Below are 18,612 nucleotides of genomic sequence, written 5' to 3' on the forward strand. Positions count from 1 at the left end.
AAAACCATACTCTTCAAAAAACACATAAAACCTATCCAGCACGACTAATCCCAACCCAACATCCAACACTCTCTATACCCTTAGTACTCTCTAATATTCTTCTATTTATCTAATGTTATCTAAAACCACATAATTCACCCCATTCTTATCTCCTAAAGACTTCTACTTCCAGTTGGTAACTCTTTACCCTATGTTTTGGGTTTTTTTGGGGGTTTTTTTTATTACCTTAAAAATTTTATATCATCGCTTATTCTATTCTTTGAAATTTTGAATGTAATTCTTGTTTTTAGTTTGAATGTAATCTGCCTTGAACCGCAAGGTAATGGCGGAATAGAAATCACTAATGTAATGTAATGTAATGAATATCTGCAACTAGGAACTAATCCGATGCCAGTGATGTTGAGAAAGGCTTAACAATAGTCCCAACTCTGTCTGGACACTGTCAAAGATAATCTTTTTCCATATCCGTGGTCATGCAAGCATATAAACTCAGAAAAAAATCAGCTAGTCTTTTGTCTGTGACTTTTCAATTGATATGATTTATTGGCTGGTATGGAATTGTCTTTATTTGATGAACCGTTTAGATATCTTTGGTCCATGAGTTTACCCTCTTGTTTGTGTACGGATTTTAATTAGATTTTGAATGAATTTGCATTGCTTTTAATTCCCCCTTACTGTAGGGTTCACCTACAAAAACATGACTTTTATTTTTTATGTACACCTTCTTAGCTTCTTTGTTAGATGTCTTCAGGCTCATTTTCAAAAAAGCTAGATGTTTAAAAGACAGCATAAACCAGCACTTGGACGTCTTACTAGTCAAAACGTCCTAAGTCAGCATTCTCATAATAGACTTTCCAAACATCTTTCTGGACTATTTCTCTCCAGTGCATCTAAATATTAAAGGGATGTGTTAGAGGTGTGTTTTGAGCGGACTCAGGACTTGGATGTTCCACAGATATAATCAAACCTTTAACAAAATGTCCGGGGCACCATTTTGATGTTTTGGGCTAAACCTATTTTAAAAACGAATAAGGATCAAAAAGGTGACCAAACTGACCAGATGACCACTGCAGGAATAGGAACTTCATGACAACTTGGAGTTCCACACTTGAAAATTCCACATTTTTCGTTGACATGGTTCAATCAATGATCTGAAACAAAGTCAAAACATAGCATTACGATTCTGCTAATTGGCACTTTGCAAAATAAAATAACATAGAAACATGATGGCAGATAAAGGTCAAATGGCCCATCCAGTCTGTCCATCCTCGGTAACCATTATCTCTTCCTGTCTCTAAGAGATCCCTTGTGCCTGTCCCACGCTTTCTTGAATTCAGACACAGTCTCTGTCTTCACCACCTCTTCCGGGAGATTGTTCTAGGCATCTACCACCCTTTCTGTAAAAAGGTATATCCTTAGATTACTCCTGAGCCTATCACCTCTTAATTTCATCCTTTGCCCTCTCATTCCAGAGCTTCCTTTCAAATGAAAGAGACTCGTCTTATGCGCGTTTACACCACGTAGATATTTAAACGTCTCTATCATATCTCCCCTTTCCCGCCTTTCCTCCAAAGTATACATATTGAGATCTTCAAGTCTGTTCACATACATTTAATGATGAAGACAACACACCATTTTAGTAGCCTTCCTCTGGACTGACTCCATCCTTTTTATATTTTTTTTGAAGGTGTGGTCTCCAGAATTGTACACAATATTCTAAATGAGGTCTCACCAGTGCCTTATACAGGGACATTAATACCTCCTTATTTCTACTGGCCATACCTCTTCCTACGCTCCCTAGCATCCTTCTAGATTTTGTAATCATTTTTTCAACCTATTTGGCCACCGTAAGATTATCACATATAATCACATCCAAGTCCCTCTGTTCTGTCATGTACATAAGTTCTTCACACCCTAAACTGTACCACTCCTTTGGGTTCTTGCAGCTCAAATGCATGACCTTGCATTTCTTAGCATTAAATTTTAGCTGCCAAATTTCAGACCATTCTTCAAGCTTCGCTAGGTCTTTCTTCATGTTATTCACACCATCCAGGATGTCTACTCTATTGCAGATTTTGGTATCATCCGAAAAGAGGCAAATCTTACCTGACAGCCCTTCAGCAATATTGCTCATAAAAATGGCAAAAAGTAAAGTCCACGAACAGAACCTTGTGGCACATAACTGGTAATATCCCTTTACTCAGAGTGATCTCCATTGACCACTACCCTCTGTCATCTTCCACTCAACTATTTTCTGATCCAGATCATCACTTTGGGGCCCATCCCGAGGGCACTCGGTTTATTTATTAGAGGTCTGTGTTGAACACTGACAAAGGCTTTGCTAAAATCTAATGCACCACATCTAGTGCACTCCCTCTATCCAATTATCTGGGCACCCAGTCAAAAGAAATTGATAAGATTTGTCTGACAAGACCTACCTCTAGGTCTTGTCCATGTTGTCTTCGGACCTGTAATCCACCGGATTCCAGAAACTTCACCTCTCTGTTTTAAAAGCATTTCCTTTAATTTGTTTACCAAAGAAGTCAAACTTACTGGCCTGTATTCCCTACTTGTTCCTTACTTCCACTTTTGCATAGAGGGATCAAATCCGCCTTTCTCCAGTCCTCTGGCACCATTCCCAACTCTAAAGCATTGAAAAGGTCAGTCAGCGGTGTCACCAGAACTTCCCTAAGTTCCTTTGGCACCCTTGGATGTACACTATCTGGCCCCATTGCTTTGTTTACCTTTAATTTAGCTAGCTCCTCAAGAACACAATCCTCTACTACTGCAACCCTATTTATGTTTGTCTTCTATGGTCCCGCTGCTGGTGCTGGAGCTGTGAACACAGAACAAAAATATTTGTTAAGTAATTCAGCCTTTTCTTTATTAGCTTCGACATATTTCTCCCCTTCACTTTTGAGTTTCACAGTTCCACTTTTGCATTTCTTCCTATCACTGATATATCTAAAAAATGTTTTGTCTCCCATATCAGCTGTTTTTCTTCCATTTGTATCTTTGCTTTCCTGACTACTCGACCAGCCTCTCTTATCTTTTCCAGATATTTTTGCCTGTCTTTCTCTTTCTGTGATCTTCGGAGTTTATGAAAGCTAACCTCTTATTCCTTACCTTCTCAGATACTACTTTTGAGAACCAAAGGCGCATTCTTTTCCTCTTACTTTTACTTGCCTCACATAAAGGTCTGTAGTCCTTACAATAACTCTTTTCAGTTTTGCCCATTACATTTCTACTCCTTCCAGATGTTTACATCCAGACAATTCCTTGACGTAATCCCCATCTGAACAAAGTTTGCTTTTTTAAAGTCTAGAACCTTTACTTTTGAATAAGCCCTCTCTATACCCTTCTCAATATTAAACCATGATCACTGGATGTCACTGTAACATCAGAAATACTTTCCCTGTTTATAAGCACTAAGTCCAGTATGACCCCATCCCACATGGGTTCCATTACCAACTGCTGGAACAGTTCTCCAATGTAAAGCATCCAGGATTTCCCTACTTCTAGAAGACCCTGCAATAGGGATACCCCAATCAACATCCAGCATGCTAAAATCACCTGTTAGTAAAACTTCTTTTTTAGATACATTCTGAATGTCTACTATTAAATCTCTGTCCAGTTCTTCTGTCTGTGAAGGAGGCCTGTATATCACACCAATATAAAAATATTTACCACACCCTCTTTCCAAATTGATCCACAGTGCCTCTTCCTTGCCCTCCAGATCCTGCAATTGTGTGGCTTTAATATGATCTTTAACATAAAATGCTTCTTCCCCTCCTTTTCTTCCTACCCTGTCTTTCTTGAACAGATATTAGCCTGGTATAACTACATCCTAGTAATGGTTCTCCATGAACAACGTCTCCGTGATCGCAATTATATCCAACTCATCTTCTTCCATCACATCTTCTAGATCCAGAATCTTGTTTCCCATACTTCGAGCATTAGTATGTACTGCTTTCCAGACATTGCCCCCTTTTCCCATCCGTGTAGAGGTATTCAGTGATTTACTTACCTAAGGGCTTACACTATTTTCTGCTACAGTGACAAAATAACACTCAGAATTCAGAAAGTTGGTTGGGCTGAGAACTATTCAGGACCCCTTAGTTTTGACAGAGCTCAAGGTTGACCAAGCTCTGGCACGGAGGAGTGGTCTAGTGGTTAGAGAAGCTGCCTCAGCACCCTGAAACTGTGAGTTTGATTCCCACTACAGCTCCTTGTGACCGAGGGCAAATCACTTACCACAGGGGTGCTCCCACTTTTTTGGCTTGCGACCTACTTTTAAAATGACCAAGTCAAAATGATCTACTAACAATAAAATTTTAAAAAACCCAAAGCACACTGTATACAGAGAAAATGTTTATTATAATTTATATTTGGGATTTTTTTTAAAGAGGTCTAGGCAGATGATTTTAAAATATGAAATGTTACCTCAGTAACAACTACACAAAAATAGACAAATATACCCCCTCCCCTTTTACTAAATCGCGATAGTAGTTTTTAGCGTTGGGAGCTGAGCTAAATGCCCCATGCTGCTCCCAACGCTCATAAGCTCCCTGTGCTAAAAACCACTATTGCGGTTTAGTAAAAGGGGGCCATAGTGCAAAATATAGACAGCAGATATAAATTCTCAAAACAGACACATTTTGATCACTAAATTGAAAATAAAATCATTTTTCCTACCTTTGTTGTCTGATGATTTCATGAGTCTCTGGTTCAACTCCCTTCTGCCAATATTTCTTCCCTTCTTTCTGCCTCCTGCATGCTTCCTCTCCTCCAGACCTCATTCCATTCCCCAACCAATATCTCTCTGTCTCTCCATGAGTCCAACTTTTTCTTCCTCTCTGCCTGCCTGCCCACTGACACATTCCATTCCCTCCCTCAACTTTTTCTTCCTTTCTCCCTGTCCATTCTTTCTTTCTGTCTTTCTCTCTCCCTGTCCCCTTCTTTCTTTCTTTCTCTCTCCCTGCACCCCCCTGTCTTTCTTTTTCTCTCCCTGACCGCCAAGCCACCTCCACCATTGCCAAATACCCCCAGCAAACACTTCCTCCTCTTACTCCTATTTCCAAAATTATGTAATTTTCTCTCAGTTTCCTTCCCCCATTACAGCGCATACTCCCTCTCTGAATTCTTGTCACCCTTGCCTATTTCTTCCCCACTGCCACAGCTCCACTCCAAGTTTCTGTCTCCATCAGTCTGTTACTCATCCCTTTAGAACTTTCAGACACTTTTGGCTCTTCATAGCAACATTCTCTGTCCCAGCTATTAACCTTTTCAATTCACTTCATCCTTCTATTCTTTCCCATGATTTCACTCCCAACCTGCGCTTCATTCCAAACTGTGAACCGAGCCCACAAGCCTTCCCCCCCCCCCCATCAATTCTGACTTTGGATAGGAAGTTCCAGGCCAGCCAGGCAGCGATTGGCTTGCCCGGAACTTCCTCTCCAAAGTCAGAATTGACGGCAGGGGTGGGGGAGGCTTGTGGGTCCGGCGCTTGTGCAGTGGCTGCACTCGCCTGGCTTTTGCGGCATTGGGGAAACAGGGAGAATGCAAAGGCAACGCAAGTCTATCACAGAGCCCGGAATGGGCTCCGTGATCAACTCGTGTTGCCCTTGTGATCTACTGGTCGATCGCGATCGACCTTTTGGGCACCCCTGACATCATTGTCCCAGAAATGAAAATAAATACCTGTCTAAAATATGTAAACCACTTTGAATGTAACCACATAAAACAGTAAAGCAGTCTAACCCCTGACCCCCCTTGAAGGATAATTTGGAAAAACTTACCAGTTAACTATTTCTTCTCTTGTACATAATAATATTCTTAAAGAACAATTAAGTAACAACAGTAAAGACATACGTAGCAGCAAACATGTACCTTCTAAAGCAGGGGTGTCCAACCTTTTGGCTTTCCTGGGCCGCATTGGCCGAAAAAAATTTTTCAGGGGCCACTGCAACAAGAGAGAGGAGGGAGCCGGCAAGACGGTAAACACCCGGGGGCAGCAGAGGAAAACACTGCATCGCCCTCGACTGGGGCTGCACAAAATACTTCACGGGGCTGCAGGTTGGACACCCCTGTTCTAAAGAAAAAAAATAAACACATTAACACTGTCTGATTTAATTATTTAACTGGAATACTTACTGGTAGCTAGAAAATGCTAGGAGCAAATCCTCAGTCTTAAATTCTGGTGGAAAATCATATATCTCAATGACATGTGGGAGGAAAGAATCACTCAGATCCAGTTCAGCTGGTTCATAGTTGTAATAATTGAACTGGGGGTCTTGAGAGCTTTCCACGGTCTTTTCTCTACCTGTTAACTAGAAAAAATATGACACCAGTTATCAGTATCAACTGTCAGAGAACAAACTGGCACAAAGTTTAAATTGTTTCTCCCCAAGCCCTCAAACCCCCGAAACACTACTATATTTGTTCTTCGAGTCCTTACTGGGGTGAAGTGTTCATCATTGGTCTTGCATAAGCATTATTTTGCCCAAAGGCTACCCAGCCGTTTCACTGCCAAGTTTCCTCAGGGGCTGTATCTTGTCTATTAATCACACCTCTACTTGTTAAGATTTTGAGATGAAGCACACTTTCCGCTCTTCTCACAAGATAAGTGCTCTTCTTTATTGGTTTTTCTGCATATATGTACACACCAGATTGTTAAATAGCCTGATTATTGCAAAATAATGCTTATGCAAGACCAATGATGAACACTTCACCACAGTAAGGACACAAAGAACAAATATAGTATGTGTCTCAGATATTTGAGGACTTGGGGAGAAACAACTTGAACTTTGCACCAGTTTATTCTCCAACAGTTGATATTATGAGGTGTTGAACATTTTCCACATTCCATTTGGATTACCAGTTATCAATATCGCATATATCTAAAACAAGATTGTATTTTAAATAGTTCAAACTGTTTTGCCTCTGTAAAATTTGTTTAAAAGTACACAAGGGAATGTCTGTATCAGCATTCACTTAACTCTGACTGCTGAACATTTTCCAACTTCTATAGGTTTTTTTTCCCTTTAACTGGAAAGAATAAGCTTCACCAGAGCTTATACAATTATTTCTAAATCTGTACTCAACATACTAAAGCACATTTAGCTTCCAGGATATTGACTGGGAAATTCATGAAATGTATATATATCCATTTGGTATAAGAATCAGGCCAATATGCTTATTTTGGTTTTCCTGGAAACTAGATCTGTCTGGGTAAGAGAAGTTTCCTTTACTGAAAATTCTTCTGTGAAACCTAGAGCCCTATTTGAGAAAGGGGAAATTCAGATGTCTAGGTCAGATGTTGAGAAGTGCCAAATATTTTCCAAAAGATTACCAAATGCTGAACTTCTTGTAAAATATGTGCAAGGACATGAAGATGTGCACATCCATGTCTCTCCACATCCAGCAGGCCGATGAATCGGAACAAAATGTGTGAAAATCAAGGTCAGGCCTAATAGTAAGTAGCCTGACACTGCTAAGATACTGTCCTTTTAAACCACATATTTTTTGCTCTGGCTAAGAGATGCTTCTCAGGCTGGTCCACAAAATCAAGTCTTTCTTATCAGACAGTGGCACTTTTCAAGGGAAAACATCCATCTTTTTCTCACAGACCATGTGTAGTATAGCCATAAACATGATTTTCATAAGTATACACTAAATTTTATTGGCTCTGGTCACCATCGTTCTTTAACACAAGAGGATATAATGCTTATTATAATTTATTTTTGTTGTTGTTGTTTGGAACACATGCACACATCTGCATCCAGACTTGCATAAGCCTACATGCAAATAGGATTTGAGAATAAAAGCCCTGTATTACTTCTTCTCAGCCTAGTTCCTAGCCTGCATCTTGAAATGCATAAACAGGAACTTGGAGTTCTGCTGTTCCTGTGTGCCTCTGATTGCCAACAGCTCTACTGGATCACTGGGATTATCTACACTGGCTGACCTTTTCACCTGTTCAAATTAAACCTAAATATTATAACTAATCCTTTAGAGTGCCTGAGTGAGTTATTTGCACATAGTATTGGAAATATAGAAAAGAATGGTGGGCTGAACAGCAATTTCAAAAGGAAAACACACATGCAACATCTTTCCCACCTATCCTATCACTACATGTGTGGAAGCAGCCTTTTGAAATCACCGCTCCTGTGCTAAGGTTTCCAATTAGATCCAGATTCGCAGGATAAGGTTGATCTAGTCCTGGGCTTACCATAGTGCATGCTGGGACTTATAGTCTTCCCTTCTTGGAGAATGCAATGGGAAAATAAGAACTACAAATCCCTGCATGTATAACGGGGTAAACCCAGGACCAGATCAACTTTATACAGAAAATTTGGATTCAGTTGGCAATCTTATCCTATGCTCATATTTGTCAGCAGGAGGGAAGTGGAAAAAAAGTAGGAAGAGGTGATGAAGAAAATAATAGAAGATGCTGGGGGCAGTGTTTGGGGAAATAATTCAGAAAAATCAGTGGTAACATGTGCGCCCACCCCAAACCTCCCTAAATCCTATTGTTCTGCTATACAGGTACCACCTGCAGCCATAAGGCCTATTGGGGTTGTACACAGGTAGGTCTAATAGGTTTTGGGGGTGCTCACCATGACCTATAAGGAAATTGTGGTGAGCCTTTTGTGAAGTTCGCAGCAGTACCCTGTAAGGTGCCCCACTACTGTGTTGCCATGTCTGGGGTCCAGTCCATCACTTTGCTGGCCCCTCCCACGTACAAAAAGTCTTGTTCTAGCCGTTTCTGACTTGGACAAATTTTTGGACGAGAACGGGGTATAAAGATAGACGAACTTAGCAGTCTGGGCGATCAAATGGCTGGACGTACAGTTAGATGATTCTTGAAAAAAAAATATTTTGGACGTATTTTTCGAGAATGGACTTTAGGCACTGCCGACTTTGGGCAACTAGCGACTTAGGCCCAAAACGGACTTAGACATTTCTTTCGATTATGTCCCTGTTTAGGACCAGTTGAAAATTCATCTAAAAGATAACTGGTTATTTTAGCCACTCAGCAGGTAGTTGAAAATTAGCCTTTGTGGAATTTTGATCTCCAGACACTTTAATATATTATATTTAACGTGACATCAGAAAAATTATTTGTTCCTTTCTAATCAATATTTTAATGGTTTTGAAATATTTGTTTTGGTAATTTGAAAAGTACCTCATTTAGAAGGCGTGGATCTAGGCAGTCCCCATCATCATTGTACAAAGAATCCCAGCTCTCCTCTGAATCAGCGCTGCTTTCACCACAGGTGCTCTTAATGGGGCAGGATGCATCAGACTGATGCTTGGGTTTTGTACCATTCTCCGAGCAGATTGTGCCAGATTCTTTTCTGTAAGAGTCTTTTCCAGTAACAGATAAATTCTCAATGCCATTTATATATTCTAATTTGTTTGCCGTATTGCCTGAATGCTTTGATGTGAAGTCAATTACTTCACTGGCATATTCAAATTCATTGTCTATGCTTTTGCTTTCACACGCAAACAGATTGTTTGGGATATAATCTAACACTCTATCCAGGGTCTCATTTTTGGGGTCCAATACATTGTTGGCAATGTTGCCCGGTTGTCCAGATGTGATGGCCATTTTCTGGCACATGTGCTCCAACATGTTGTTGGTCATGTAGTCATGATCATGCATGCTGTCCACAATTTTGTCTGCATTATCTGATTCACTGCTAGTGGAAATTTCTGTGCTATTTAATGAGTTATATAGACACCTATCCACATACTCAGAATTACTGTTAATGAACTCTTCAGAATTCTGGGAGCTGGCGTTACTGCTAATTTCTTCATTATATCCACAGTTATTCAAAAGTTCTTCTAAATTGTCCCTTTTATACGAAGGCTCTGCTGACAAATACCCGGTAGCCTCAGCTGTACCTTGTAGCAAACTATCTGAGACTGTGTCTGCATTTTTGGACAGATTGTCCGTGATCCTAAGTGCCTTACCCTTGATTTGATATTTGAGTCTTGGAAAGTCACATATTCTCTCCTTAGCAATGCCCTGCACATTGTTTATTACACCTTTACAGCTTTCTGTGACCTCATCTTCATGCACTGTTGCACAGTCCAAAATACTATCGGAACGTCCTAAAGCTTCATTCATTAATTCATTTGTCTTGTAAAAACTGCTTAACTGTTCAGAAGAGATTGCATACTGTTGCTTTGTTACATCTGACAATCGAGTACCCACTGGATCAAGCTCACAACAGAAGTCTTCACCCATGCAATCTCCTGAACTTGCACCAGAGAACACAGTTCTTTCTGTCACTTTATTAAGTCTTGGCCTCCTTGGATCAGCTACTTTCAGCTCACTTGTTGCTGTTCCAACTGCCATTTTGGTTGCTGAATTTCCAGGGACCTCCACATCTGACCGTGTAATAAGTTCATAAACTTTAGTGATGTTTTGAATGCCTGACTCAAAATGTTTCTCATTATTTGGCTTTTGTTCATTTTTTAGAGATATGTCTGTAATACAGGGGTAATAATGAAAAGTTTGACTATAAGCTTCCCGTAATTCCCTTTCTCTTTCCTCACTCATTGTAATATTGCAAATTTTCTGACCAGAGCCCTCAGGTATATCTACAAGTTCCTTATGCACCCTGGGATCACTCAAATGATGACTCTGTTTATGATGAATACTCTTCTGTGTTTGGAGTTCTTGCATTTCTTTCTGTTTAGCCTTGCATCTATGAGTCCCAAAATTAGAGCTGTGTTTCCTACCATCAGAACTGCCTTTGCAGTCACTCTGCTTGAGCTGAAGAGAGCTTTCCTCACTTCTCTTGTGCTTTGATTCTGCCCCGACATTGAAGAATGGAACCTGGTTTGAGGAATCTCTTGATTCTGCATTTCTTTCTATTGTTTTGGTCATTGCTTCCCTTTGAGCTTTGGGCATATACAGGACCATATCAGGCCTCCGGTTCCGAGGCTTGCATTTCTCTGCCTCATGTTGCATCACTGTTCCTTGTTATCTCTTTATTCTGTAGAAAATTTGAAAGAGAAATAATGCACATTATGTACAAGAACATAATTGCAGTAAGCTTCTATTTAGTCATATTTCTGTATACTTTGAATACTGTGCTGAAATGCAAGTTGTATATTCTATGTTATATATTAAATATTTCTCCATCTCCGCTTTTAGGAAAACAGACTGGTTTCAAACATCCCCCTAGTAAACTCTGGATTGTGATAGAACAAGTTTTGGATGACGCTGTTCCACTAAGCTAGCTTATTACATTACATTGGTGTCTTCTATCCCACCAATACCTTTCAGTTCTAAGCAGTTTACAACAAGGGAGAATATATATGGCTACCTAAAAGACATTGGTCTTTTGGGTGACAACGTGTGCCTGACCATGCTGCATAAGCTATGGGTTAGGACACAATAGGCCTGATTCTATAAACGGTGCCTAGATCGGCGGCGCCTAGCCAAATTCTGCATGCATATCAAAAAATTTTAAAATTAGCTTAATTGGCATTTTAATTGAAAACACAATAAAGTTGCGCACAGAATTCAGTGTGGCGCCTACCAATGCCTAAGTTGAGGTGCCTATGCACGCTTACCTGCAAGGTAGGTGTGATTAGGGGTGGAGAATAGTCTGTGTTAGAAGCCAGTAAATTTGGCCAGGAAAAACTGAGCTAAGTGCCGCTAGGCACAATTCTATAAACACCTAGAAGTTGATTGACAACTGTGTCGAACTGCACCTAGGAGTTAGGTGGTATTTATAGAATCAGGCCCAATGAACCCATCTCTAGATTTTCATCTCTCAATGCATAACCTCTTAGAGCAAGCTTATACCCCAGGCCCCACACTACTTCCAGCAAGCCTGGATGAAAGCCTGTCTGGAGTAAAATAACAGCAGTATATTATTTTGACATTGTTCTCTGTAAAATAGCAATAGCTGCTAATGTGAACTAAGGCAGATTCCACGGCTTTCCATTTAGACAGTTCATAATTAATGTTAAGGTCCTGCTCTCATCTTTGCCTGTCTCATCTCTGGTGTCCTCAAGTCCCAGATTCAATATAACATAGTACATGACAGATAAGACTTGGAAGTAAGTATTTTTATAATCAAAAAATGGTTTCCCTTGCTGCAAAAGTGGAGACTCAGGTCCAGAAATTGCTGTATATACTGGAAAAAAACCGGTTTCAGCTCAGAAACATTGTTTCCTTGCAGCATGTAAAGCTGGAAAACAGGAAGAAAACCTACATGCTTAGTAACAGCAACGAAATGATATCACCAGGTCAGATGTGTCAAAACTACTGTAATGCTGTAGGCGATAATCATTCACAAATCTCCAGCTGGAAGGACAGTCTCTTTCTCTTCCACCTAACAGTCTTGAGTTGTAGATACACAGAAGAGACCAGACTTAGTTAAAAAAATCAACTTTGCTCTAAGACGGTATGTGAGGACTGTAGAAGGCATCATATACATTTTTCAGCTCTGCCTCTTTGTGTCACTGGGCAGTGCCTCAGCTCCTCAGTTCATACTGTAGGGTCATGAAATACCAAAGCAATGGATAACCCCTAAACAGGAGAAAAACCAATGAGAGCATGGGGAACTCCCTGACAAGTCAAGTCTTTTCTGCTCTACACAATAACATTTAATCAAACCAACAAACATATAGTCTAAATAAGGTGGGCAGATGAACCTGCTGCTAGTACCTCGGGGAGGACCCATATGCAGTGTCCACTTGTGCCGACACATACACTGTAAAACCTTGTGAAAGTATAGGAAATGGGCTATGTAGCTGCTCTAAAAATATCCTCGGGTGGGATAGCCCTTGAAAAAGCCACACTTCTGGTAGAATGGGCCTTCAAAGAAACTGATGGCTGTTTACCACAGAAGAAATAGTCATGCAGATCCATGAGCAGTGTTCTCCCTAGCGTGTTTCAGCCCGGCGCACCGCCCAGTTACTTTAAGTGAGCGCCCGGCTGTCATTTTGCAGCTGCAGAGACTGCGACTGACCGGTTCCGGGATCTGACATCGGACTCGCGACTCGGCGGTGGTTCGCGCATGAATTGTCAAGCGCCTGCTTCTTCCGGTTTGCCTGCACCCCCTACTTGAAAGTGAACAGATCTTTCCTGCCAGAACCACACCTTCAGCAGCACTTAATTCAGCACGCTAACTTCGGATAATGCCTGTTCTTCCGCACATGCTCAGATCAGGTTTAACTGAGCATGAGCAGAAGAACCAGCATTAGCGACCAAAACAAGCTTGCTGAATTAAGTGCTACAGCGCTGCTACAAGGATTTTCCACGAATCACACCACTGCTCACGGTGGAGTACGGGCTGGGAAGGGGTAATTTGCATAGCGCGCCAAGGGGTTGTATTTCGATTGGTCCAACGCCTTGACGCGCTATGCAAATTACCCCTTCCCCGCCCCTACTCCTTTACCGTGAGCAGGGAAGGGTAATTTGCATAGTGTTTTTTTTAACATCGACCTATTAAAACATTTTCGCCCATGCTCCTTAGGTCCGCCCCTTCAACGTCGAAACTTTTGTTTCCCGCTGTGGTGAGGGACGAGGCAGAAAGTTTTGGGCGGGTTAGGGTGATGGTTCTAACTTCTCTCTGTGCTTTCAGCAGGGTATTTTTGGAGAGAAAAAAAGTTGTAAGCTCTTTCAAGCAGAGACTATTTTCTTACTTTTAACTCTGCAGCCTGTGTTGTGTGGTAGACCTATAGAAAAATTTAATAGGAGTAGGTCCTCCAGAAAGGGGGAGGGGAAGAGAGTCCAGGGCCAGACTTGGCTGTGCTTTTCCCTCTTTGTAACTCTGCAGCGCTGCTGCATCTGAGAGTGCTATAGAAATATTTAATAGCAGTAGGTCCTCCAGAAAGGGGGAAAAAAAAGAGTCCAGGGCCAGACTTAGAAACATAGAACATGATGGCAGAAAAGGGCCACGGCCCATCTAGTCTGCCCACACTAATGGCCCACCCCCCTAACTACCTCCATAAAGAGATCCCACATGCCAATCCCATCTTTTCTTAAAATCTGGCACGCTGCTTGCCTCAATTACCTGTTGTGGAAGATTATTCCAGCGATCAACCACCCTTTCGGTGAAGAAATATTTTCTGGTGTCGCCATGAAATGTCACACCCCTGATTTTCAACGGATGCCCTCTTGCCATGGGTCCTTTAAGGAAAAAGAGATCCTCTTCCACTTCGATACGGCCTGTGACATATTTGAACGTCTTGATCATGTCTCCCCTCTCTCTGCGTTCCTCGAGTGAGTACAGCTGCAACTTACCCAGTCGTTCCTCATACGGGAGATCCTTGAGTCCTGAGACCATCCTGGTGGCCATTCGCTGAACCGACTCAACTCTCCGCACATCTTTTTGATAATGCGGCCTCCAGAATTGTACACAGTATTCCAGATGGGGTCTCACCATGGATCTGTACAACAGCATTATGACCTCGGGCTTAGGGCTGACGAAACTTCTACAGATACAGCCCATGATTTGTCTAGCCCTGGATGAAGCTTTCTCCACTTGATTGGCTGTCTTCATGTCTTCACTAATGATCACCCCCAAGTCACGTTCTACTACAGTCCTTGCTAGGATCTCACCATTTAGGGTGTAAGTCCTGCATGGATTTTTGCCGCCAAGGTGCATGACCTAGCATTTTTTGGCATTGAAACTTAGTTGCCAAGTCTTTGACCAATGCTGCAGCAGAAGTAGGTCCTGCGTCATACTGTCGGGCATTGAGCTTTTGTCGGGCACTGTGCTTTTATCTGTTGTGCGGTTGCCTACCATGTTGCATAGTTTGGCGTCATCGGCGAATAATGTAATTTTACCTCGAAGTCCCTCAGCCAAGTCTCTTACGAAGATGTTAAATAGGATCGGGCCCAAGACTTGGCTGTGCTTTTCCCTCTTTGTGACTCTGCAGTGCTGCGTACATCTGAGAGCGCTATAGAAATATTTAATAGCAGTAGGTCCTCCAGAAAGGGGGGAAAAAAAGAGTCCAGGGCCAGACTTGGCTGTGCTTTTCCCTCTTTGTGACTCTGTGCAGTGCTGCGTACAACTGAGAGCGCTATAGAAATATTTAATAGCAGTAGGTCCTCCAGAAAGGGGGGAAAAAAAGAGTCCTTGGCCAGACTGCTGCAGCTGAGAGCGCTATAGAAATATTTAATAGCAGTAGGTCCTCTAGAAAGGGGGAAAAAAAGAGTCCAGGGCCAGACTTGGCTGTGCTTTTCCCTCTTTGTGACTCTGTGCAGTGCTGCGTACATCTGAGAGCGCTATAGAAATACAGTGTTCTCCCTAGGGCCTATTAGCTGGGCAGTCCGCCCAGGTAATTTAGATGACCGCCCAGCTATCATCTCCTGAATTCTGCTGCTGCCGCCGCTGCTCAACATTTTAAAAAAAGAAAATGGCTTGGAGAACTTATGCTCCGGGGGCTAACGTATGCGTGTACTGGCTTCCCTTCTCTTTCCTCTGAAACCGGAAGTTATGTCGAGGGGGGGATGAGAGAGAAGGGAAGCTGGCACGCACATGTTAGAGCCCCGTTCGCGGGCTAAGGCGGGAGAAAGGTCGGTAAAGCTTGCGATTTGCTTTTCTTGCTGCCAGGTCCTGCCTACTTTCTGTTTCCGCAAAGGCAGGACCGGCAGCATTTCTCCCAATAGGTCGATCTTGGGCCGATCAGCCTTCCTCTCCCCTGGCCAGCGGAACTTCCTCTCCGACGGCAGAATTGACGTCGGGGAGAGGAATGCTGGTCGGCCCGAAGCAGGGAGAGCTTGGGCGGTGGCAGGCGGCTTTGGGGGCCTGTTATCCGATGGCAGCGGCAGTGGCAGTGGCTTGGGGGAGGGCAGGGAGGGAGAAAGAAAGAGGGCAGGCATGGAGACAGAAGGAAAGAAGAAAAAGAAAGGGGGCATGAAGAGAGAAAGAGAGGGCAGGGAGAGAGGAAGAAAAAGTTGGGGGGGATGAGGTCAGGAGGAGAGGAAGCATACAGGCTAAAAGAAGGGAAGAAAGATTGGATGCACAGTCAGAAGAAGAAAGTGCAACCAGAGACTCATGAAATCACAAAACAAGGTAGGAAAAATTATTTTATTTTAAATTTAGTGATCAAAATGTATCTGAATTTATATCTGTTGTCTATATTTTACACTATGGTCCCCTTTTACTAAACCGTAATAGAGGTTTTTAGCGCAGGGAGCCTATGAGCGTCGAGAGCAGCGCTGGGCATTAAGCGCAGCTCCCTGCGCTAAAAACTGCTATCGTGGTTTAGTAAAAAGGGAAGGGGGTATTTGTCTGTTTTTGTATGGTTGTTAGTGAGGTGACAGTGCATAGAGTCATCTGCTTTGACCTCTTTGAAAAAACCCCGGAATAGGAATGATAATTAGCATTTTCTCTGTGTACAGTGTGCTTTGTGTTTTTTAAAAAATTTTATTGTTGGTAGATCATTTTGACTTGGTCATTTTAAAAGTAGCTCGCAAGCCCAAAAAGTGTGGGCGCCCCTGCTCTAGAACATCGCTCCTTAGTTTTATCAAGTGGTGCGGTGTGGGACCAGCACTTTACATCTTATCACCTCATTCTTTTTTCTCCTCATGTACAGCACGTTTCTTTTTTCTGGCACTAACAGTACTACGGGTGCCTTATGCTACTTTCACTACCACTTGCAGTCATGTTCGGCATTTTATCATGGTTTTGGTTTTTTATTTAGTTTTTCACCAGTATTTTCATTTATTTATTAAAGCAGCATTTTTTTTAAAGCCCGATGCCCCTCCCCTATCAGTGTGCATTGAATCCACTGCCGACACTTTTGGCGCCTCTTTCAACGGATCAAATATCATAGCCCCACTGTCGCGTGTTCACATTTATTCTGCGTACGAGTTTATCTCGTCAGTGCAGAGACCTTTTCGGTAAGTCCATTTTACTCTCCCTTTTTTACTTTCCTGAGTGCTGTGGTTTTATTCTTTGGTTTTAATAGAAGCTCATTTGAACAATAATTTAGATCTTTCCTAGGTTTCACTTTTCATCTACCCGGTCGGCTTGTCTTTGAGCTACTATCGGCTTATGTTTTCAAGATACACTCTGTATTATCAGCTGTTCATTTCCCATACATTTACTTTTGCCCTGTTTAGGTCTATATAGTCTACTCTAGGCATACTGTTTGTAACCAGCCATTATTTTAAGTATGTATATGCCCTATTTTAGGGGGGGGATTAAGTTCTTTTAGCATGTTATTTCATTAATTCTAAGTTCAGTGTTACAATATGTTGTTCTTGGGTTTTAGTTTACACATTATTTATTCTTTTCTGTGACATGTTCGCATCGCAATTTTACTCAAAATTATAAATAGGTATCCATATTTCCATTCAAGTTTCATCACTGTACTCTGGTTTTGGCTCCAGTATTTGTCACTTCCGTCCACCAGATCTAGCTATCCGTTACTGTCTCATATTTTAAAGACTCACTCGTTATAATTAGCGGTGATCCACACGTCTCTTCATAATGGACGTGTCCGATTTTAGCATTTGGATCTTAGTAATATGTGTTTGGTCTTTTCTGGTTTCCTTTCTATAGTCTGCTTTTCGTCTGGAGTCTTTTGAGTTTAGAATTACATTTTATGAAATATTTTTGTGGTTATAATTGTATGACATGTCTAAATCGGTCAAGTTATCCATTCTTTTATTATTTTTTGTCCCCTCATACAGTGGCAGACCGCCCCGGGTGCCAGCCCTAAGGGGGGTACACAGCCGGCTGGATCCAGAACCTTCCAAGCTGCTCTAAATGGCACCTGCACCTCAGCACGGCTGCCGTACTTATTCCGAAGCAGAGTCGGCAACCGCACTGAAGTGCAGGAAGGTCCCGCGATGATTGCAGTTGCCGCTTCTGCATCCGGAAGACGTAAGTGACGTTGGAAGGGGTGGACCGGCAGCTGCAGTCATTGCGGAACCTTGCCGCAACTCCCTGCGTCTGCTATCTCACCCCCTCCAACGTCACTTACATCTTCCAGAGGCAACAGAAGCAGTCATCATGGGACCTTTCTGGATTGGAGGGAGAGAGGAGCATAGAAGGGTGGTGGAGGGAGAAAAAGGGGGTCAGGGTGGTATGGAAGGGTGGTGGAGGGAGAGAAAGAGGGCAGATGCTGATGGAATTGGTGTGCAGGGAAAGGAGAGAGAGACATAAGGGGGAAGGATACTGGATGGAATTGGGTTGGAGGGAAAGAAAGGGGGCAGATGCTGATGAAAGTGGGGGAAAGGGAGAGGAGAGAGTGAAATGCCAGACCATGGGGGTGTGGGAGAGGGAAGGGAAGAAGAGGAGAGAGATGCCAGACCATTGGAGGAGGGAAGGGAAGAAGATGGATGCCAGAATAATAGGGGTGAAGGGAGAGATGGAAGGGGAATACAAGGAGAGAAGATGCCATATAGAAGGGGTAGAGAGAGGGTAGACAGTGGGTGAAAGGAAGAGAGTGACAAGACTATGAGGAAAGCAGAAACCAGAGAAGACAATGTAGAAAAAAATTCAATTTTTTTTTTTTTTTTTTGCTTTAGGGGAGATGCATCGCTGTTTCTGTGGTGTTGCATTGTATGCAGAGTCCAGCTTCTTGGTGGTTCAATTTAACCTATGTCTACGTTTTTCTATTTTA

General features: G+C 42.2%; 1 protein-coding gene across 5 annotated transcripts in view; it reads right to left on the bottom strand.

Moving 5' to 3' along the window:
* R3HCC1L (R3H domain and coiled-coil containing 1 like) overlaps window positions 1-13,237 on the bottom strand; it is a 35,764-nt gene extending 22,527 nt beyond the window's left edge. Inside the window, exons 1-3 of one of the 5 annotated variants that reach the window (XM_033943054.1) lie at window positions 12,999-13,234; window positions 9,188-11,009; window positions 6,154-6,329 (exon numbers count right to left, since the gene is read on the bottom strand). In XM_033943054.1, the coding sequence (XP_033798945.1) occupies window positions 6,154-6,329; window positions 9,188-10,984 (1,973 nt within the window). In that variant the 5' untranslated portion in view covers window positions 10,985-11,009; window positions 12,999-13,234. Of the gene's footprint in view, window positions 1-6,153; window positions 6,330-9,187; window positions 11,010-12,694 lie in introns of all 5 variants that reach the window. The other 4 variants (XM_033943056.1, XM_033943055.1, XM_033943057.1 and 1 more) reach the window with 4 other exon arrangements.
* Window positions 13,238-18,612: the final 5,375 nt, after the last annotated feature.

This window comes from Geotrypetes seraphini, chromosome 4 (assembly GCF_902459505.1).
Source record: "Geotrypetes seraphini chromosome 4, aGeoSer1.1, whole genome shotgun sequence".
Classification (NCBI taxonomy): domain Eukaryota; kingdom Metazoa; phylum Chordata; class Amphibia; order Gymnophiona; family Dermophiidae; genus Geotrypetes; species Geotrypetes seraphini.